Source organism: Embiotoca jacksoni, unplaced genomic scaffold (genome assembly GCF_022577435.1).
Source record: "Embiotoca jacksoni isolate LCO1_2020_lvr unplaced genomic scaffold, fEmbJac1.0.p SCAF_24, whole genome shotgun sequence".
Classification (NCBI taxonomy): domain Eukaryota; kingdom Metazoa; phylum Chordata; class Actinopteri; family Embiotocidae; genus Embiotoca; species Embiotoca jacksoni.
In genome coordinates, this window is record NW_027185375.1 from 3,190,685 (window position 1) to 3,214,174 (window position 23,490).

Sequence of the window (23,490 nt, forward strand, 5' to 3'; positions counted from 1 at the left end):
TGATCCAGAATAACTTAATTGCCTCACTTTGTCTTTTTAAAATGCTCTGCCTGCCGTTCCTGTGAGCTGGATCAACATCGGTTCAGCCTGACTGAGCTTCCTGCTTCAGCGAAACAAACGCTGTGTCGTTGGGAAGCCACAGCCCGCGGTTAATGTCACTATAAAAAGCCTCCTGTGGTTCCAGCTGGTCAAAGCTAACATCCTGCAGGGCCCCTCCCCTCCTACATTGGCCCAGTTGGAGATGCACGGGGGTGCAATATTGCAGCTCTCCCAGAGGAAATCCAACACATACACATATCTAAAGACTTATTAAATTCGAAGAAACTGCAATGAGAGCAGGCTGTTAAAAAAAACGAGAACCTGGTTTGTGTCTGGTTCATCGACTACTGTGTGGGGTATTTACACAAAAAACTTTTTTCTGTCTTCTGTCTACTGACTTCCATAATGAGTTGTTTGCACACACAGAAATAATATCTTAAATTTGGAGAATATCCAGTCACTGGGTTTAAACTGTTCAGATCAAGGACCACCACATTAAATCTCCTTTAAAAAAAAACAGACTAGATCTGACTAGTCCATTTGCTTCACCACTGAAACGAGGGTCACAAGTTTTATTGACTTCATGTCTCTTAGCTGTATCTCTGCCAGGAGAAGGTATTAGTGCTTCAATAAAACCTGACAGAGCACATGGTTTTCCTCAGGACAATGTATAACAGAAAGATAAATCAGATCTAACTGTGAGCTGGTCTTAAAGTCAAGTTTTCCTGGCTTCAAAAGCCTGATGGTTTGCCTGTTTGGACTGTGTTTAAAGGATAAGGCTGGAATTATTATAATCATGATGGATTCTCATTTCATGGGAGCTTTCATATCAATTTAAAAAGCATGGAATTTCTTGAAATCCATTAAATATCCAGTAAATATTCCGTCCTTTGTTTATTAAAGAACATTACACTTAAACATCTAGCTTTGACTAGATGTATTTATTTTAATGTTTAACTGTGGATGTGTCCTGACGTACAAGGTTAAATCCAAAAGTTTGAGGTTGCTCCTGTTGCTCGTGAACAGTAAGTAGCACCGTGACGTGAATTAAGCACACAGCAGCTATAACCTTTGAGAGTAAATATTCCAAGTTTTGTTGTTTGATCATCAAACAGTTACACATGTTTTTGTGAGTCTGGTACATCTGTGATTTCGCCACAGACCTGACCAAATGTTTCAGAAATTTTTTCAAAAAGCCAACAGTGATGAACCAATGAGCCAAGCAAGGTGTTTTGAGTGACATTTAGGTGTGAAAAGGGGCAGAATGTCATCAAAGGTGCATCAGGTCAGGAGCGCAACCATAGTTTGTGAGTTTTTCCCCAACAACACAATCGTAAATCAAACTTTTCTTCATTCAATTATAAATAAAAGTTTGTCTGCCAATATACATCTGTATCTCCTAATAACCATCAGTTGGTCCTCCGATAAATAATGCAGTCACTTAACTTATTTAGGAGGTTTTGATCAATATTAGTTTTCTGGGTCAACAGCAAGATGCCTTGACTGTAGCAGCTGCAAGCTGGAATTTTGTCCCACTAGTAAATATTTGTGAATTTCAGCATGTCTGTGACAAGTGTTATTTTGAGGAGTTCTGTGTTGTCTGAATTTTTATTCTTGGCAGGGTGGAGATACAACTCAGTAACAGAGGTCAAATCATATCTGGTCTCCTTAGTATCGAATCCAATTGAGGTGCTCTACACCTTGCGTATTAATAATAAATATTGCTACAGTTGGATCCATTAGGTCGTAGCACATCTCTTCTATGTTATTATATGTATATATCTTATATCTTATTTATATATTATTGTGGTGATGAGCCAATTTCAAATAAAAGACCAATAGAGTCTTTTATTGATTGAATACACAGTTGACCCTGTATATTGGTAAATTGAGTCGCAATATGGACTACATAACATACACACACACACACACATACATACACACAAACAGCCTGAGGAGGAGGGAGGAGGGAGGGAGGAAGGGGGAAGGATTTCTATCTCATTGCGTCTTAAATCAGATTAGAGCTTATTCTCTCCTCCTGGCTGGAGCACGAGTTGATGTCAGGAAGCTCTGCAGCTGGAGCCTCGTTCAGTCCTCTTCTTCTTATCCTGACCTTCTTCTCATCATCTGACTCTGTGATGGACCACTCTGCTCTTTCCTTTAGTTCTCTCTTCAGCCGTTCTGAAACAGATCTATTATTTTTATGCTTGGCAACTAAAACAGCTTCTACAACTAAACACTGACATTTCCATGATTAGACAACACAAAGTATTTGATTAAAGCATGAAAATTACCTTTACTGTTGAATTTTTCAATGTTTAACCCACACTGCAACCTTTTCCCAACTTTAACCAGGTGTTTTAGTATCCCAAATATCAGCACAGAGGACACAGGAGGTTCAGCCTCATCTCTTGTGTCCAAGTCCTTTGTTTTTTACAGCCAACTGGTGACCCCTTCCTATGACTTCAGTTCCATATTTTATCCATATTTTCATGCACTGAACACAATAGTTTAAATGTAGTGTCTCTGAAAACTGATAAAGTTGCTGAAAACTATTTATAGTTCTGCTGAATGACCTAACTTAAAAGACCTAACTTAAAGGACATAATCAGTCGTACGAATTGGGATAAAGGCCAACACTTTCTGGTAGTCTCTCCTCTATAAAATTTTATCGGGCCATTTTTTATGTTTAGAGGTGATAATGAGTCACTGTAGTGTCCAGACAGTCTGCCCTCATCCCAGCAGCCTTTACATATTCCTATGTTGTTATAGATGGTATAAATGGTTGTCTCCATTTTTTAGCAAGACCACAGTAGCAAGAAAACAGCCCCTGCAAAATTATATATTTGTGTTATTATTAACTGCATAAAGGATCGGTTTGAATTGTCCAAATTTATTTGCGTCATTAAATTACCTCAGTTTGGTAAAAAACTGGATAAAGAGTAAAATAAGGTCATTACATACAGTTGTTCTGACTGCTCTGTGTTGCAATGGTGTGCTGACAGCTGATCCCAAGTGGTTTGTCCCTTTCCCGTGCGCTGTGTCTGTCGTTGTCCGTGTGTCTGTGTGTATGTGTTAAAGCTGATCTGGCTGTGGTTTTCCTCACTCCCAGTTCACCGGTTCCTGATCACCTGTTTGGCTCATTGACAGCATGCCTGCAGGAAATCATCTAATCATCTGACCAATGCCTGTGCAGACACACCCCAGTCTCTCATACAGTCTGCAAGATTATTCATTCTACCTGTGTGGTATAACTTGTTATCATATGATTACTGGGAAAGGAAAGAAAAATAAAACTAAGTTCTGATTTAAAAATCTGTTTTTTTTTTTTGTTTTTTTTTTCAATGTTGGATTTTGGCTGAGATATTGGAATATTCGAACATTTGTTGAAATTAACCGGCTGAGAAGTTTCTAGGTAAAATCACTGGTGGCGCTGTTAACAACTCATAGACATTTGAAATGTGAACATTAGTACAAACTGCTTTTTGCAAGACGTCAGAAGCCCAAAGAGTTGGAAACCACTGGTTTAATATTTAACAGTGTGTTGTATTTTAAAACCTTGTTATACCACCCATCTTGTCAAACCTTCATCTTAAAGTTATAAAAGCTGTTAAATAAATGTAGAGGGGTGAAAGTATAAAGTAGCGTCAAATAGAAATACTTAAGTAAAATACAATTACCTCAAAACGTGACTTAATTGTAGCACTTGGGAACATAAATTAGTTACCTTCCATTCAAGAAGGAGACAGGATTGTCACTGCAAAAGCAAAACTTAATTACATTATAATTATTTTGATGACCAAAACTGGGTTTTAGAGATTATGTCTTTGTGATTGAAAGTGCTAGTCTGGTGCAAACCAGGCCCAATTTCACGCAATGAATCTGGCCCCGCTTCATAGAGAATGGTTTGCAGTCCTTTCATCCTACTAGGCGTAGACCTCGGGTTCATTTTAACCAATCAGCATCTGCCAAAACTGGCCGCCACCACGGCAAGTAGATACAGTCTGTGTCCAACAAAGCATAGAAACGCTTTTGTACAGCGTATTTTTTTTAGTATTTTTAATGAACGGCAGCATCGTGACGAGGTGCTGAGCCTTTATTCTGCGCTGAGCACTCAATGTTCTGCGTTTTGTTGCGGTCACAGAGAGTTAAAAAATGTTAACGCTGCGCTCGTCACAGTCACAAGCCGTTCAATCACAGTGAAGGAGGGGCGGAACAAATGCGGTTAACCACGGACAGTGCTCGGTGATTGGCCTGCCCTTCAGAGTGGCCGTACAACCGCTTAATGTGAGCCGAGATACCAGACGGTTATCACAGCAAAGGAAGCGACAGTCGGCACAGCCAGGCTAAGGAAGTGCAGCCTTCATTTTAAATAACACACCAGCAATGATTTCAACGACTCTTCACATATAGACTTTGAGTTGCCTAGTAAGATGTAACATAAAGTACAAACACATACACACACACATCTGGCAAGAAAGGACTATAACACACATCCACTGCATTGGAACGACTGCACATGTGCTACTAATAGAGTTGTCACATGCAATAAGAGTGCATGCTGACCTCAAAACAACTGTGTCTGTGCGTGACAGACGATGGTTGGGAAGGTCTCGGACCGCCTCCAAGACAGTAAAAGGGCCCACTTCATCATGATAAACAGGTTGTGATTGAAGAGCTGTCAACTTGACCCAAAAGACAGTGTACTGAGGCAAGAGGGTCCAACTAATGAGAACAAGAGCTTTGTGTCGAAAGTCTGCGATTGAATGTCTGGGAATTTGGCAGGTAAAGGCTGCGGATTACCTCAAGAAGATCCCAAGGGGCTACAAATCAGCTCAGCAAACTTATGAGTATTGGACTGAGCCACCCCGTCTCGTCTTTTCTGTTTCAATTCAAAGTGTCTGAATGGGCACAATAAGACTTTCATTACTGCCAAAACATTGCCTTGCATTTCTCTTTTTTTTGGTTTTTCCTTCTATGTGATGATAATGAATCCTTGTGCGAGTGCCCATTACAAAAACGTCATCTGAGGGCCTCTGAGGGAAAGGAAAAGGGTAGTTTGCAAATTCAAGGAAACATTAGCGGTAATAACCGGTGGAAACAGCTGGAGTGCGTTTCGAGGCCAATCTGCAGGATTTTTTATTTAATAAGAAGCTTCAGATGAGGGCGATCTTCTTACCTTTTGGGGGCATCTTGGACTTCACTCAGCTCCTCGTATTCCATATGAAAGACACTGGAGAAAGAGTTCTGCAAAAAGAATAAAAGCTGGTTTATTTGTCTGATACATTAAAGACGCAGAGATGCGGTTAGGACTTGATGGGGGGTGACATGAACTTAGAAATAGCTCTTGGGAACAAGAATACATACAGGGTCTTGGTACTGTCAAGTTTAATATAGGAAAAAGGTCTTCCTTTCTTTGCCAAAGGTCAACCCTGTCTAGCCGTATGAACTTCCTCATTCACTCCAATTAAGCCATTACAGCTAAACCCAAAGTCCAAATACCCTAAATTAAACTGTAGTACTGTGCACCTAAAACACATCTCCAAACATGAAAAAAGGGACATTGATCTATTACCTATCAAGTCTTGCCAGAAGGAGAGTTTATTTTGACATTCCAGTCCTCCTTTCGCCTTTCCCCCCTTATACGGACTTGTTTTCTCTCAACCTGCACTTCCAACCCCTCGCAAAGGATCATTTTTCCATTTTTAAGAGGTGGGGACAGGATGTTAAAGATGGACGAAGCTTCTTCGTTTTGAAAAAAATTGCCCCCCTACCACTCCGCACACATACACACATCTTCGTTCTGTGGCATTAGTTCACCCTGATCTATCTAGGTGAAGGTAATAAAACTGTTTTAAACAGAAAAAGGACCCAGCAATGTTATGACATTTATTGGTGTCCCTGGCAATGGGGATAGTTTATAACAGGATGAAACGGGATGATGGAATTTATTTCCTGTGTGGAGGAATACTGAAATAAATCAGGTTTGTCTTATATTCTTCGAAGGCACCAGTCAAGGCTGTACATGTCAAGGAAGGACAGAGGAACAGTTTAGTGTGAGTCAGTGGCAGATATATGAATCTCAACTGTCTGCTCAAGTTATAAAATTAAAATCACTAAATCTATGACACCGTGTGTGAGCTGAGCACTGGAGAGAGACAACTAAAGGAAACAAATCGGAGACTATCCTCACCAGAAAACGAACTGCATCAACGGCTGAAATGCATTTCTAGGAGGTGACCTCTTGCAGTCTTACATGTAAATGCAGTCCTCTGCAGAATAATTTTAACCATGAACGAGACCACTCTTTAACCAAGTAATCTTAGTCAATGATGTGACTCTAGGGATGGCAATGCTGGTTGATTGGTCAGTTGGTTCACTCCTTTGTTACAAACAGGAATATCTCAGTAACTACAGGATGGATAACCATGAAATTTGGTAAATACTTTTATGGTTATTCTTCATAAAATACATGTTGCTGAAGTATTTACCCATTAAAACATTTCATGTTAGGTATGTCATGTTGTCAGTATTCACGGAATTTTGTTTCTATTTTATTTTTATTTTTTTTATTGGAGGGTGACACAAAATGGTCTATATTGTTGTTCATGTAGGAGGGCTTGTTTAGAAATACAAAGAAAAGTACACTGGGTGGCTTTGAAGAAGCGAGATAAAGAGAAACAGTGGGTGTTGTAACAGAATGTTAAATGGACTCCAATTATAGCGCCTTTTTACTCAGGCAGTTTACCAAGCGCTTTGCAATTTTGGGCTATCTTTTACAAACCAATGGCAACATAGAGGCAATGCTGTCCTGCAATCAGGAGCAACTTGGGGTTCAATGTTTTGCCCAAGGACACTTTAGCATGTAGACAGGGGGAGCCAGGGATTGAACCCCCAGCCTGCTGGTCAACCTGCTCTAGAGATAAGTACAACATGTACACACAAGAAATACACTTATAAACACTTTGCAATACCTTTAAAAAAAACAAACTGTATTCAATTGCAGATTGATTTTTAGTAGGGGAAGTTAAACTACAAAGAAAAACAAAACACTGAGCCAAAGGTCAAATACCATCACTTATCATTCACACACAGCATACACCAAAAACAATTCACACAAATGCAGCACACTCTGACATCATGCATAACGTGCAAACACATGGATGCAAATGCTATATATGTTGCATGTGTCATACACAACTATGCATGCAAAGTGCCACACACCATACAGATGCTCACAAAGCACAAACACTGCATTGACCATACATATGCATATACCAATATACCACGCCCTTAGTATAGGTAAGGTGTGATGGTGTATTGGAAACAAACATACACACATACAAACAGACACACACACACAGACACACACCACTTTTTCCAAACAGATGCCACACTGCAGTAAAAGGAAGTGAGCCAATGCAGTCCATCGTCTTAAAACCTTGTGTTATTGTTGGTGCAATCAGCGTTAAAGCCCAGCACGGGCATTTACTTCATACAGGAGAGCTCCTTTCCTGGAGGAAAGGTTGCGGTGAAGTACACAAACCTGTGGGTACTGCTTAAGAAACTACAGACATGTAAAGCTGACACCTGTATACAGATGGCCGTTTGGCAGATAAGGCCAGTAAAAGTCTCTAATCTCAGAGTAAATGTTTGGTAAGGAAAGACAGAGAGGAGAGAGACAGAGGAGGGGTATTAAAGAATAGGAGACATCTGGTCTGAGAACCCTGAGGTCATGAGAGGGACACACACACACACACACACACACACATGCACAGAGACTATATGCAGCTTAGTTTCAGAGGCTGTATATAAAAGTGGACGTAGCTTCCGGCTCTGAAAAATGAGGCTGTTGCGAAATTGCCTTAAACTGGGGGGGGAGGGGGGGGGGGCAAGTCAGTTTGATTGACAGGCTTGTGGTGCAGTCTGGTTATAGCTATCGGTGGGAAGGACGAAGTATCGCCAGGTTTCCAATCAGATTGAGTCAGGCCATTCACAAACCAACGGGTGACTTCACTGCTGCTCTCTCTGAGACACACTTCTCACAAACCAAACCCCTCTTTCTATGTAGAATTTCTGCCTGCCCAGAATCGCTGAATGCTATTTGTTTATGAAAACTTTGTCAAAACCTATTTGAGTCTACAGCCGTGCTAGTAGCTCTGTGAGGGTGCACAGAAGCACAGCGGTGCACAATGGCAATTCTAACAGGAACATTTTTAGCAGGTGGAATGATCTATATCCTAGATTATTAGCATGCTAACAATTGCTAATTTAGTAATTTACTAATAATGGAGATGTCATTAGTTTTGCAGGTATTCGGTCACAAACCAAAGAATTGGACAAGTTGGAAATTCTGAACTGCCGGTGCTGGTGAAAAACAAATGGACTAAGTTCGATGAAATAATTCCAAGGAGGACATGAATATTCGCGGCAATCAAACCAAGACATTTTACTAAAAACTTCAGATGTTAACCGGCTGGTAGCGCCAGAGGGATTGGCAGATTTATCCTCTGAGCATCATGAAAGTCTGAAACGACTTTCATTTCAATCAGCCAATCAGCATATCAGTGATAGACTGACCAATTGGTCATCAGGCTGATACTGCCATACGCCTCTACGCACACAATTAGTGAGGCACTTTAGTGGTACATTTTACCAAATCGATGTATACGTAATCAAATTACAACAGGATTCTTATCACACTCACAACCTAAGGCCTCAAGGTGCCCATGAGGTTTGGGACCAAGTAGGCTTTCCATCATTCTGTGGGAAGTATTTTCAATGTAAACTCCTCACGGTCAAGTCCAACCTGAACAGAGCTTCACTTTAAACCATTCAGCTCCATCAAACTAAGTTCGGGCCAAATAATAAGTATCTCAAAACAAGACATAAATCCAAAACTATCTGCTGACTGCATACCATCCATCCATCCATCCATCCATCCATTATCTATACTAGAGCTGTCCAATTTGGGGCTTATTTTCCCAAAAGGAATCATATGGGTGCTTTATTTTTTTTTTGACAATCATTTCTGAAGAATGATAAAATTACTATGAAGATGATTAAAGAATAGTGTTTTAATTAATCTAATGTTACGCTGTAAAAAACTACAACGTAAACATGTATTTTTGGCCCACTGACCTCCATCAAGTTAAATTGTTGGCCCTTCATGGTAAATAGTTTGGGCACCTCTATCTATACCCATTTTATCCAGTACAAGGTGACGGGGTGGCTGGAGCCTAGCTGACTTTGGGTAAAGGTGAGGTACACCCTGGACAGGTCGCCGCTCCATCATATGCCCAACACAGAAAGACAGACAATCACTTACACTCACATGCAGCCAATTTAGAATTTGGCTGAATACCACTGGACATATGACATATGTAAAATAATGTTTTACAGATCAGTTGATGTTCTGTAACTTATACGAAAGCTGTTTTTACAGCCTGGACCATGTTTTAAACAAGAGCCCTCATCTCATTTGGGCAAAGTGGGTCATAATAAATTCCACAGAAAGTTAAACATCAATGTTTTGTAATCTAATCCAAACCACTTCAATGGCATAGCAGTTCCCATGCAGTGAACCCAGACCTAAACACAAATATTAAACGGTGAACTGCCTTTTTAGTTGATACTTTGTGAAACCATTATTTACAATAACTTGGCATTCAGAACAGTTATGCAGCAGCCCAGTGGAACGAATTAGAAAACGGATCTCTGGTTGTTGGGATTGTTGGCAAGGTTGGAAATGACTGAGAGCAGCACTATGAGCCAAGTGCACTGATGTAGGTAAGTGAATATAAACATCCACTCAATCATGTTTGCTGGACAATATTTTGAATTCCAGAAAAATAGGACATACTGCATGTTTGGATCTTAGCTGAATAAAATATCGATGAAAACAAAGTTAACAAAAGATATCATCTTTTCACATTAAAACATTTAACTACAGCCCATGTCCACCCAACACCCACACTACAGCTGGTAAATAGACAGAAATGTGCATTGAAGTTGACATTTAACGGCACCATTACTCACAATAACATACCATTCACTGACAGTGTTTATGATAAGTTGACAGTCAGAACACCAGACCTGTCTGATCCATTATTTTTTGTTGAATGGCTCATAGTTGTGGGTAGTAAATGTGTTGAAGTGTTAGTCAAACTATTTTTACAAACAGCCTGTTGGTATGTTCAAGCATGTGGAGTGTAAGTGTGTGCAGGACATGTGTTCTTAAGCAGATGTACATACACATACCAGGCCTGACGTAAGCACTACAGTTTGAGAAACAAAGGTTCCTCAGAGGTCTACATACAATGATGACTTTAAATAGGACACACTTGGATCGCCTTTTGTCCCACTATGATGACATGACAAAAGGCAGAGGCCCACCTCTGAGCCTTGTTCTATCTGAGGTTTTTCTTACTGTTAAAGTGAAGTTTCTTTCTCCCTCACGTGAGAATTGTTAAATTGTTGGGTTCCTCTGTATAATGTTGTAAAGTTCTTTTGAAGGGACTTTACTGTGTGCCCTGAAATAACCAGCTGTGTTGTGCTATATAAATAAAATACAATTGAATAGAATTTTAAAAAGACGCACGCTCACAATTTTAGCAGTTGGTCGTGAAGAATTAAATATATAAATTTATCCAGATTAAATTTTACGCAGCACACTAGAATCTAACCACAAACTCCATATTGGATACCTGTGGTGTAAGCATGCCATTTTTGCTACTGCGTTGACACAACACCAGCATGACAACATGGTATGGCATGTATGATGGTGATGGGTATATCGGTGTACCAAATTGTCCTACTTTGGTCCTACTTTAAAAGTCACTTCACTACTGCTTGTCTTCAGTGTTTTATTCATGTTTTCACTAACTTTACCTGAAGTTTTTCACATCAATTAAAAATAGTTTTTCACCATTTTTACAACTATTTCACAGACACTGCTTAAATAACCATACTCCTAATGCTCTCAGAGACACACTACACCTTGTGTTGTTGCAGTCTGTTCTTTATACAGGCAATTTCCTATTCAAGATATAAACAATCTTCAAAGCGTTAGCTGACACCACTTAAATGAGTGGAATGGATTTCTTTAAGACAACCAGTCGTTGGTTGCCATTGGTGGGATAGGGTTTGAGAAAATAAATATTTTCCTTCAGTTAAAAAAAAAAAAGGTCTGCTCTGGTGGCGAGCCCTACTTTAGTCTGAAATACTAAACCCTAATAGTTTCTTTTTCAATAACAAAGTCAGAGATGTCTTAGATTAGCTCTGCTCTAACCAATAAAGCCTCGTGGAACCCTCTGTTTCCTGGGTGGACAGTCTCATTACATGTATATTAGCTCTGTCGTTTTCACCCCGAATCACCGACTTCCTTTCTAAGTACTGCTTGTAGGCCAAAATTATGAGCTCTTAACTTGCTGTCGTCATCTTGACCGCCTCACACTCTGACTCCACTCAATCCATAAATACAGCGAGCTCAGAGAGACGGAGAGGAGGTGTTCTGTTTTTCCTCTGATGTGTTTAAAGTGGTACTTGCCCTCGGTTGAGGAAAAGCCAATTTTAAACCCTCAAGCTGTTAAAATAGATTGTGTTAAAAGTCGGTGTTGCTTTTTGTTATGCTAACCATTTCCCAGTTCAAATTTAATAAAAATTAACCCATTTCTCACCAAATGAATGTGAAAAACCAAAGTAATATTTTATATATCAAGACCAAAATTGTAACTTTGGACATGCCTTACCAAAAAATAACTAAAAGCATTTGACAAAAAAAGAAAAAAGAAATCCAAACTCAATATCTATCTATTAGCTTTTTTGAGCTTTCAACTGTAATCCATCTCCTTTATCGACAAGTGAGGAAAGACAGCTTTAATGACCAACAACACCAAATGAACTGAGACTAATTTGACCAGGTTCACGTGTCATCTTTTGTTGATGAAGTAGCAGATGTGGTTGAAAGCTCAGGGTAAGTCAACCTTGCACTAAACAAAAAACAAAAAAAGTGTTTGACAAAATACCAAATAGATAATTTAAAACTTTAAATACAAATATTACTCAAATTACTAGCTTTAACTGAAAATTCCTGAACTGAACCAAATTGGAAATGATTCAGCAGTCATCATTTGCTGATGAGGGCTGTAAGATGCAGTTCTACGCAAAAAGCTCCAAAGTCGACCTTGAGTGCAGGTTACTGTCTGCATTTGAGATTTATATTGTTATTTTTTTGACAGTGAATTCTGCTGGGAGAACACGTACATTAACTTAAAAAATTACAGAAAATTTAGCTCATAAGGAGTTTCTCAATTTCCAGAAGTGTACAGTCACAAACCGGCTTTATATCAAAACAGAAAAATAAACCATTTTCTTTGAGAATTATCAGTATTCAGATGCAGCTATTGGGTTTATTACAAAAACACTGCAACATTCAGATTGTAGTTTAAGTGGCAGTGTTCACTAATGCTGCACCGGTCAATGTGGCGTGCAGCGCAAAAAAACTTTTTTTTCTGCTGTAGTGTGATTCTGCCTTTAATCGAGAAAGACAGAGCTTTGAAAACTTGTTTCATTAACCGAGAGCAACACGGACCCGTGGCAGCCAGAATTCTCCTGATGTTTGCAATGTTTGGCTCAAAATGTGTCTGCTGGTGATTACAAAAATTGTGGTATGGAGTTTCTCCGTGACCACAATTTGGGATTTGATGTCCTTGCACCTACTGAGATGTGGAAATGTTGTAACCAAGCTCGTCTATAACTCTCCCATGGTGTATTCCAGTTAATTTGCATTTGATTTCCCTCTGTGCTTCCTTTCTCTTTCTCTCTGTGTGTGTGTGTGTGTGTGTGTGTGTGTGTGTGTGTGTGTGTGTGTGTGTGTGTGTGTGTGTGTGTGTGTGAAATGGTGAAATGTCTCAGTGTGTGTTTTTCAGGCAGTGGATGCCCCTGAGGAGGACAAGCCAAAACAAATGTTAATGCCCACAGAGGACTCTTAAAACTGCGCTGTGTGTGTGAGTCAGTAAAATGAAACAGAAAGTATTAACTGTATGAAACAAAGCCAACCACTGATCCTTCTCCTCTGAATTAGAATTAGAAAGACTCTGCATTTCCACTCTCTGTCAGAGGTGCTGGAGGTCTGTCTGACAAAGCTAAAAAAAATAAAAAATAAAAAATAAAAAATGCTTCTAAAAGCTGCAATTCATTTCCTTCCACCTGAAGTTTGTCAAACTTCATTTTCTTTTTTTTAAACGAGTGAAGCAGAACAGCCCTCCTTTGTCATAGCCTTTTCTATTAAGCTATTTGACCAGCCATTATTTTTGAAAAGAGCTGTTCTTTGCTCAAGTGTCAACTGGTTTCTGTCTTGTCTAGTTTCTGAAATAAGAAATTAAACAAAATTTGCTAAAAGAAATCTTTGTTTTGGTGTTTTACTGTTTTAAAAAATGTGTTGTTTTATTGTGAAATTCTTGAATTAATTGTCTTGCTCCAGACTGTGACTGTGTTAACACGTCTGGCATCTTTGCCTGTTTGTTACAGGTCCCGTAAGCATGATGGCATTACTATTTGGCTCAAAGTGCTGCTACCACGACTAAAGTAAAAATAGCCATCAGTGAACCTTATGTCCATTTCAACTATACCGTCCAGGTAAGCTTGGAGACGCACACACGGTCCGTGTGCCAAAGACTTGCTGCTATGCAGTTGTCATTCCTCTTGTGAAATTAAAATAGTCGCATGAGGTTTAAAAAGTGGCTAAAGCATTACTTGTTTACTTCATGGTATTAAATTGGGTGCTTACAGGATTAAAGTTTTTAATTTTTGGCAGGAATGCAGCAGCAGAGCCAGCCCTCCAAATGCAGATGTCAGTCAATGAGTTACTGAGTGAGTGACTGACTGACTGATAAAAGAACACTGGTTGGCCAAATGCCATAACTTCCTATATTTGTTTTAAATAAAAGGCTATTTTTTAAAAAAATGAAAAGCGTTGTAGAGTTTAAGCGGTCCAGATAAACATTAGGTTTTGACCTTGTCTTGTTTATTAATATTACAAATGTTTAATGATATATAAAATATCTTAAATCTATATAATCTAGTCACTGACACTGGAAACAATTAATCATTAAAACTACAGGTCTCATGTCTGATGTCTGACCATGTGATCTGATTATGGTCATTGTTAACTCACAAATCCATCCTACAAAATAAACAAATGAGAAAGTCCCCAAAAGATAAGGTAACTCGGGGTCAGTAATAAATGTCATTGTTTGCTCGTGAAAAAATCATTTACACACATTATGAAACAGAAGTGGATGTTACACGTTTATATTTAGCCTTGACCTGAGCACTGTTTGCAAGTCATCAATCATGTGTTGTAAATGAACACATAAACTCCTCATGGAACTGTGTTGTTTCCATTTGAGTCCACTAAGTCTATTTCTATTAACTCAATTTAACTGATTTAGTTCAAAATCCTCCTGTAGGCCCACCGTGCTGATGATTTACTGCATTCAAGCAGTTTGTAGTCGTTGAAGTTGGATTTGAAGCACTAGATCCACAAGTATGAGCATGTGTGTGTGTGTGTGTGTGTGTGTGCGCGTGCGCGCTGACCATGGAGTCTTCGTCAGCGTTGAAGACGGTACAAGCCTGGGCCTGCATGAAGGACAGGATGGTTCCTGCGATCTTCCTCAGTAAGACCTCCAGACACTGCTGTTCCTCAAAGATCAGACTGGCCAGGTCCAACAGCACCTGCAAACGCACACATACACACATTATGTACAAAGTCGTGCCTGTGTGTACACAGACCTCCAGAAACACACATTAACACCCACCTGATTGCGTCTGTTTTCCAGCTGCGATGTCTCGTATAGCTGCGCGTTGTGCAGCACGATGCCTGAAAAGGCCAAATAAGATGAGAAGTCCTGTTGGGGAGGAACAGAACGACATCTGAGCACCATGTAGAAAGAACACAGACGGAGGGGAAAAGACTGGACTACGGACAAAAGACAAATCAGTGAAGAGGGGAGCTAAAAGAGAATAAATTAATGTGGAGAGATAACCGATGATATGAGGAATAAAGAGACTGACGGATTAAGATAAAGGAATACAGTTTTATATGCAGCATATCTGAAGTCTTTGGGATCACATACGGTCAACCAGTTCAGAGTGACCTTCTGTTAATAGTCAGGTGTACAATTTATTGAAGTTTCTAATAAAAAAAAAAAACTTTTGAATGAAACAGTAGACTTTACAAACCTTTTCATCCTGCTCAGTGAAGGTACCTTCCTCCCCACATTTCTTGTTGATAGCCTGAGCCACTCCAACTACCTGCGATAGGTCAGATTAATAAAGCAAAAAGAGTCAAAACAGTAATTCTGAGTGATGTCAGTAGCTGGGTTTCATCCATATGTGATGCAAATTTTGAGTAAAACTGCTGAAGACAATTTTTTTTATTTGATCTATCTACAACTGTTATACAAACATAAGTAGGTTTGTTCAGATACAGTAAACAGCTAGTGGTGCAAATTTTCCAGTCCAGCATGTAGAATGTGAAAAAGATCGTAGAAAACATGATGAAAATATCGCATTTCTGTTTGTTTCATTTTTTTGCATCTTCAGGTTGCTGCATATTGGTATTTTTACTCTTCCACCTAAAACATTTTTTTTTTTTCATTTTAAAAACAAATGGAAACCAGACATGAATTGTAATAACTTTAGAGCATTAATTAAGTTATTACTTTGCTTTATGATCAAATATCTGCAAACTGATTAATAACATTTCCATCAGCCTCAGCTGTATTTTATTTTTAGGTTGAATTAGCAAATGTTAGCGAGTTAATATCCTAAACAAAGATATAATAATGGTAAACATAATACATAGGCCGAGGTTGCTGGGGGAGCTTCTTTCCTCTCAATATTTAACTCTTTATACACTCGTGTCTCACTGTTACGTGCTTTTTCTCTCCCATAGTTTTTGTTTATTGTCTGTTGTCTCCATTCAGTTCCCTCGCTCGCGTAGTTTCTGTTCTTTCTTTTGCAGATGTCCCGCTATGGAGCTGCATGTCTCTGCTCTGTGATTGTCGGCCCAACCAACAGTTCATGTCTTGCATCGCTATGCTGTCCTTTTCTCTCTCTGCTCTCCTCTCACCCCAACCAATCAAGGCAGATGCCCGCCCACCTCTGAGCCTGGTTCTGTTCGAGGTTTCTTCCTGTTAAGAGGGAGTTTTTCCTTCTCTTTAAGGGAGGTAAGGGAGGTTTTTCTCCCTTAAAGAGGAGTTTTTCCCACCTGGCTTATGAGAATTGTTGAATTATTGGGATTCCCTGTATGAGGCTGTAAAGTTCTGTTGTAAGGACTTTAATGTGTTAAGTGCCATGAAATAAGCTATGTTGTGATTTGGCACTATATAAATGAAATTGAATTGAATTGAATTGAATAAATGCTTAACATCAGCATGTTAGCGATGTCATTGTGACCATTGTTAACATGCTGATGTTAGCATTTAGCTCAAAGCGCCACTGTACCAAAATACAGCCTGACAGAGCTGTAAGGTCTAGTTCTACCAGCTGGTTTTTGCTTAATACTAAAAGATTATAAAACAACAGAAGAGTTATCATCAAGCAGGCTGCAGCTTCCAGCCACAGCTGCAATATGATAATCATACAACGCATCTTATGCATGAATCATCTTCTCCCAAAAGAAGTGAAGAAGAGCTTGTACTTGGGGTTGAGATAGGCTAAAAAAAACCTTTAAAAAGAACTGTGCAAAATAAAATGTAACAAAATGGCCACCGAAGCGCATATGGTATGTGGTAATGCTGTGGTGGGTTGTCTCACCTCTTCTCTGTGGTTCTTGATGGGCAGACAGAGGATGCTCTGGGTTTTGTAGCCTGTGATGAGGTCGACCTCTGCGTTGAACCTGGGGTCCTGAGGAAGCAGAGAACAAACACAGAATCCTGTTTCAACAACAGCTGTTTACAGAAGGGTCAGATATTTTGGATCGAATACTAGCGTTTATAAAAAAAATACTGATGGTACTAGTAGCTTTCACCAGTGACAAATTAGACCTATTTAATGTTTCAGTAACTTCACTAAAAATAGTTAGTGAAGTTACTGAAACATGAAATATATCTAATTTGTATGTATTTGAATTTCTCCCCGTGTTGAATCTGTGTTCAGAGTTTGGAAGGGGGTCGTTTTTTAATCCAAAACCCAAAACACAAGTGGAGCAGAACAAGTAAATGGATCAAACACTGGAAAAAACTTCAGCTGCAATTGTTGTGTCGTTATCAAACTAGCATAGCCTATACTATCTACACAAGCTGGTAACCTAGTGTTACTTTGAAGGCCAGGAGTTAGCATATTATTTAATGACATTAGTTTGTCTTTACGGGTTACATTAAATAAGAAAAAGTTCATGACCATATCATATTTGAACACAGTGTAGATGCCATTCCTGATATAAAACTGTTCTATCAGGAAACATTAGCAGCTCTGTCCTGCTTGGTTGGAGTTGGGGAACTTTACACCTCAGACTAGATCTGTCATAGGCTGCATACGTGTTGTCAAAGAAAAGAAAGCTTGAGATGTAAAGCAGCATCAGAACCTCCTTTGCACTCAAACCCTTAACAAGCAGTTCAACCACCTACAGTCACAGCAGCTGTCCAATTCTGTAGTGGCTAAGCACATACAGCTTTAAGCATTACGCAACACTAAATACCCCTCTTCTCCAAAAGAAAGGGCTCACATTGTGTTTGTGTTTGGTATCAGTCACAAGAAGACAAATGCCTTCATTGGTTTAACCCTCGTGTTGTCCTCGGGTCAAAATGACCCGCAGCTGTGTTCAACAAAGTTCTATTTTATTTCTATATTTTTATATTTTTTTGGGATCATTGGTCATCATTCTTTAAAGAAACCCTCACAGCCTCCTTGTCACCAATGATCCCCAAAAATATGAAAATAAAATAGAACTTGGTTGAACACAGCTGCGGGTCATTTTGACCCGAGGACAACACGAGGGTTACGAGGGAGAAGAGGCTTCTGAAGGCACATTATTAAGGACCAGTGGATGAAGATGTTTTGTTTTTTGAGGACTATTCCCCGAATGGCAATCCTCCCACCCACCGGCTGACCTTTAAACACTCAGCTTCTCTCTGTCCATTCCCATTATCTTCTCCACTCAAGGAACTGCGTTTGTGTGTGGATAAAACGATGACGAGAAGAGAAACACAACACCGGTGTCACAGCCACACAAACACAACCTGTTTTGGATTGTATCATAAAATGGTTGCTTGTGTCACAACACGATTTCTGTAAACATCCTAGGGTTCTCACCAGCTGCAGACTGTACACAAAGAGCACAGGCTCTCAGTCATTCCACTCCTGCACAGCACATATGGCACACAATGATAGAAATTGAACAACATAATCGCAGGATTTCTTTCAAATCGTCAAATAAATGTTTAATTCTTCCCTAAACAATATTAAATACCAAAAGGCACAAATAAATGCCACACTTCTGGTAGACTACAGTCTACATGTAAACATACAGTATGTTGCAGTTTAAGAGCTGTTTTGTATCTGAAGACTTTTGCCCGATGTTCCTTTGTTCTACAAGGTTCCATAGACTGTTTGAAAAAAAAAAAAAAAAAAACTCAACAAAGTGATCTTGATTCAGAAAATATACAGTTCCAAAGCCCTTATTCCATCATTAAAATGGAGTCATGCTTGTCATTCTCAATCTGTTCTCAGTTATATTATATTACGAATATAAAGTTGGTTTGCCATTTTGTTTGTTTGCAGCAAAGCTGCAGATGGTGAAAAACAACACTTTTTTAAGATGTTCCAAAGATGTTTCACATTAAATGTCCACCAGTGGCTCAAATGGCATAATCTGTCTTTTTTTTTTTTTTCCTACACTAGGTTTTTAGTGAAACATTTGTCATTCCTGACATGTTAAAACGACATTCCTGACATGTTAAAAACATGTTAAAACATTCAGATTTACTCTCAAAACGTGCATATGAAAAATTCACAACTTTTGTCAAATTGATTGTTTTCCTTAATACAAAATGTCCAAAGGTTAAAATAACAAATTACAAAATATCAGAAGCACAAGTACAAACACCACTAATGTTAAATACCTAATTTGAAAATATTCCAACCTTGTAGTTTATAGAGCCTTCAAATATCATGTGGCAACAAAAGGATTTCTGTGAAAATATGTAGAAAATGATTAACTGTAGAAACTTGATTATTTGAATACTATCTTTAGCCAGTTACAAGTATACAGAGAATAATTGTAAAATGGAAATTTATTTTCTACTCAGTTTTTAACCAAAGTGCCTTTTCAAAAAAACAATCTAAACCCAGCCACTAAACCATCACCTGCTCCACTGTGACTAACTGGAACAATCTACAACAACCTTTAACTGCAGCACACCACAGTCCAGAGCCAGAAGTTTTTTTTTTTTTTTCCTGCAACGTTTACACACACAATCATCCGTCAAAATCCAAGAAATATGCGGCTGGATGGGGGGGGGGAATTCAAAACAGAACTCAAGGAGAGATAGATAAATCCTGTATTTCATTCCCACAAGATTACAGTTTGGATGCGGCACAGTGAAGGCATTTATAAGGTCATCACCCCCCGTGCTTGTCTGCGGATTGGTTTGGCCCAGGCGGTTGCCAGACACTCAGTTAGTCCAGCCCACAGAGGGCTGTACTAATATAAACAGTCAGAGGAAGGATTGTTTTTCACTGTGCTGCTGAAATCAATGTAATCCTGAGCAGACTAATGGGTAGTTAAACATCCAATCAGAGGGCCCGGGGAGTCCCTCAGATGACGCAGATGGACTTCCTGGAAGCAGTATCAGGTTCTGTAGCAGCACAAATGCACACATATACACACACACATAGACACATGCACATACACACACACACACACACACACACATATACATGCGCACAAATAGCATGCAGCATATACACTCAGATAATCTAGAGTAACGCTGTGCATGAACTGAGGCTGTTTGCACAGAGCATGAAACACACACACCTCGATTTTGATTCACACACACACACACACACACACACACACACACACACACACACACACACACACACACACATTTGTATGTGTGCGCACACAAACAGAATGTGTGCACACACACAATCAAAGTAAGTCGTTGCAGAATACTAACACACACCAACACAAACTAAAGCAGTGCACTCACCTGGAAGCAAAGAACACACACACACACACACACACTCAAAAACCCTAATGTGCACCCCCTCAGCAGGTGTACAAACACACACATTACTAATTAGACACAGGTGGACCATCACATCAGCCACTCTTGTTCTCCATTTGTCAATTTCTCACCCCGTCTCCTCTCTCTCTCTCTCTCTCTCTCTCTCTCTCTCTCTCTCTCTCTCTCTCTCTCTCATCCAGTCACATTAACATCACCTTCTGGTTGGCAGGCAACCAGATGACAGAGCTGTCAAAGGAGGAAGGTACACAACAGGAAGTCTCTCTCTCACACACACAAGATGAATGATGCCAGTTGCTGATGCTGATGCTGCTTTTGCGTGTTCTGTGAAGTGCAAAGACAGTGATGTTTCATAATCAGTCTAAAATCTTTCTCTGGAAGATACTTTCAAGGATGCAGTGCAGCAGAAACTCGAACCACCTTATTTTATGTTTTCAAAGAAAGGGTGGTACTTTGAAGAATAGTCAAGGATGCATGAAGCAGGAGGCATCTGCCCACAGATACAAGTACCAGACCAAACTCAAGGTGTCTGTCCAAAACAGTGGTCCATCATACAGTATATATGTCCACCAAGAGCCAATGACAAGCTTTCACATTGTCAGAATTTAAGACCAACTGATGTTTCAGCCCAAATCCACAAACCAGCAATTTGGAGTATGAAATGACGTTTAATGTACCGGTCGATGCTCACAATCATTCCATCTTCTATTAGCAGCGATTCATTTCATGACATAAGTGACACGTAATGTTGTTCCGTGCAGGTGGATCATCGCTAAAGAGAACAAGATGCAGCGCTGATCTACAGTCTCTAAAACAGCCAGAGCACAAACATATAAAGATGACTTCAGTTATTTTAACTGCAGACACACCTGAGCAACATCAGGTTAGAGACACACTCATGTAGAGGTAGTCACCAGGTTACCACAGTGTATGTCAGCTGTTATTAGTCGGTCTGCACACAGCCAAAAGCACACACGTCATATATGGAGTGGCTGTCCACTGATCACAAGGTTAGCGGTTCAATCCCACAGGCTGGAGACACAACTCAGCACTTTGTGTGTGTGTGTGTGTGTGTGTGTGTGTGTGTGTGTGTGTGTGTGTGTGTGTGTGAGTGAATAAGAGGTAAAAATCGTAAAGCTCTTTGTGAACTGTCAAGGTAAAAAAATGTGCTATAAGAGTGCAGAACAATGAACATTTACACTCACACACACTTACATCTATGTCCACATGCATTCCTCACCATCCTTCCACAAATACCCCCATCATCAGTCTATTACCAGTTAACAGAAGTAACCAGGGAGCACAGTTATGAATAAAAGCTGAGAAGTAGATGGAGCAGTTAAAGGTCAGGAGCTCAAGCTTTACAGGTATCAGTGCTAAAATTCTGAACACAATCACGAGCTCAGGTTCTGGTGTCTTTACAGGCACAGTGGTAGCAAACCTGCTAATGTCACTGTGACAAAAGTCCCAGAGGCTGTGCACAGTCACCTCCACTGGCTGTTTCCAGCTTTATTCTGTACCAATGTGGCATAACCACTTACTGAATAAAGTAATATTAAATCAAAGGCAAGAGCTTTTTTATTAAACTCCCTCTTGGACAGCAGGTGAATAGAAATATTTCCTACGATATCAAATTATTCCTTTAAAATGTAATCTTGTTTTTTGTCGAATTTTGTTTGAGACAGATTTGAAAAGAACCCTGATCACTGTTAGGGGTTTAAAATGTCAGCAGAGAGTCTCCAGCTGTGTCTGTGTGTGTGTGTGTGTGTGTGTGTGTGTGTGTGTGTGTGTGTGTGTGTGTGTGTGTGTGTGTGTGGTGAGGAGAACTTTGACCAGCTTGCCCTTCTTCGGTTCCTCTCCTACCCAGTCAAGTGTGTGCTGTGTCAGCAAGAATCATCACATATACCCAAAGCAAACACAAGCCTGTTACAGCACACACACACACACACACACACACACACACACACACACACACACACACACACACACAAACACTCTTCAGCAGCATCCATGCTGACCCTGGTAAAAAAAAAAAAAAAAAGGAGATGTAACAGTGTTAAATCCTCACCTCATAAGCGTTCCTGATATTGAGCGGCTGTCCTGTGGCAGCTACGTGTCCCACAATGCCCTTATTCCACTCCAGCCGGATGCAGCTACTGGACGATTCCTCGAGTGTGGATCCCTCGGCCACGTCGAAAAGCCGGCTGACCAAGAACTTCCTGTTGCAGCTGTCCTCGCCAACCTGACATCACACACACATACACAAATTATAAACACTGGGAAGGATGATGGGGTCAATAACCACAGATCAGAAACATGTACCTCAAGAGCCAGAAAGTACAAACTACAAACTGCAGGAGACTGAAGACACAAAGTCATTGACATGTATGGAGGCATATCAATGCATGGGGAGTGAAAGAGAGAGGAGAGTAGAGGTGAGGAGAGGTGCTCAGTGCCTCATGGGAGGGCCCCCAGCAGATTATACGCATATGTTAACAAAACTAAGGGACAGTTCAGGGTCACCTGAGTCAGCCTTAACTCAAAGTCTTATCAAATAGGAAAGTATTAAGATGTTAAAAGTAGAGACGGTGTCTGCCCTCCAAATCTAAACTGGGAGCTGGTTCCATAGGAGAGGAGTCTGAACCACTGAAGGTTCTGTCTCCCATTCTTCTTTTGGAAACTCTAGGAACCACAGGTAAGCCAGCACTCTGAGAAGGAAATGTTGTGATGGGATAGTAGGATGCTATGGCGTTTTGAAGATATGAAGGAGCTTGGTCACAGAGTTTTGTGTGTGTGAGAGGAAAGATTTTAAATCCTATTTTTGACTTGACAGGGAGCCTTTGAAGAGAAGCTAATAAGCAAGAAATGTGATCTCTTTTGCTAAATCCTGTCATCATTTTGGATCCATCGGAGGCTTTTCAGGGAGTTACTGGGACATCATGAACAGAAGGGATTATCATAGTCAAACCTACAGGTAACAGATGTATGGACTTGTTTTTCAGCACAGCTCTAAGACACGATACTCTTAGTATTAACAATATTTTTTTAGGTGAAAGAAAGCAGTCCTGGAGACTTGAATACATCATTTGTCATAATTTTTTGTCATTTAACGTCTTTCTTTTCTTTATTTTTAACATTGAACTGGATTCACAGCAGTCACATTTGATCCACTTTACAAACTCTGCCTGTTCCAAAC

The 23,490-nt window shown here is 39.8% G+C and overlaps 1 protein-coding gene across 2 annotated transcripts in view; it reads right to left on the minus strand.

Moving 5' to 3' along the window:
- pde5ab (phosphodiesterase 5A, cGMP-specific, b) overlaps nucleotides 1-23,490 on the minus strand; it is a 61,027-nt gene that overhangs the window by 31,239 nt on the left and 6,298 nt on the right. For both annotated transcript variants that reach the window (XM_069159114.1, XM_069159113.1), the window contains exons 3-8: nucleotides 22,363-22,536; nucleotides 16,861-16,950; nucleotides 15,283-15,354; nucleotides 14,859-14,948; nucleotides 14,638-14,775; nucleotides 5,219-5,286 (exon numbers count right to left, since the gene is read on the minus strand). In XM_069159114.1, the coding sequence (XP_069015215.1) occupies nucleotides 5,219-5,286; nucleotides 14,638-14,775; nucleotides 14,859-14,948; nucleotides 15,283-15,354; nucleotides 16,861-16,950; nucleotides 22,363-22,536 (632 nt within the window). The remainder of the gene's footprint in view (nucleotides 1-5,218; nucleotides 5,287-14,637; nucleotides 14,776-14,858; nucleotides 14,949-15,282; nucleotides 15,355-16,860; nucleotides 16,951-22,362; nucleotides 22,537-23,490) is intronic.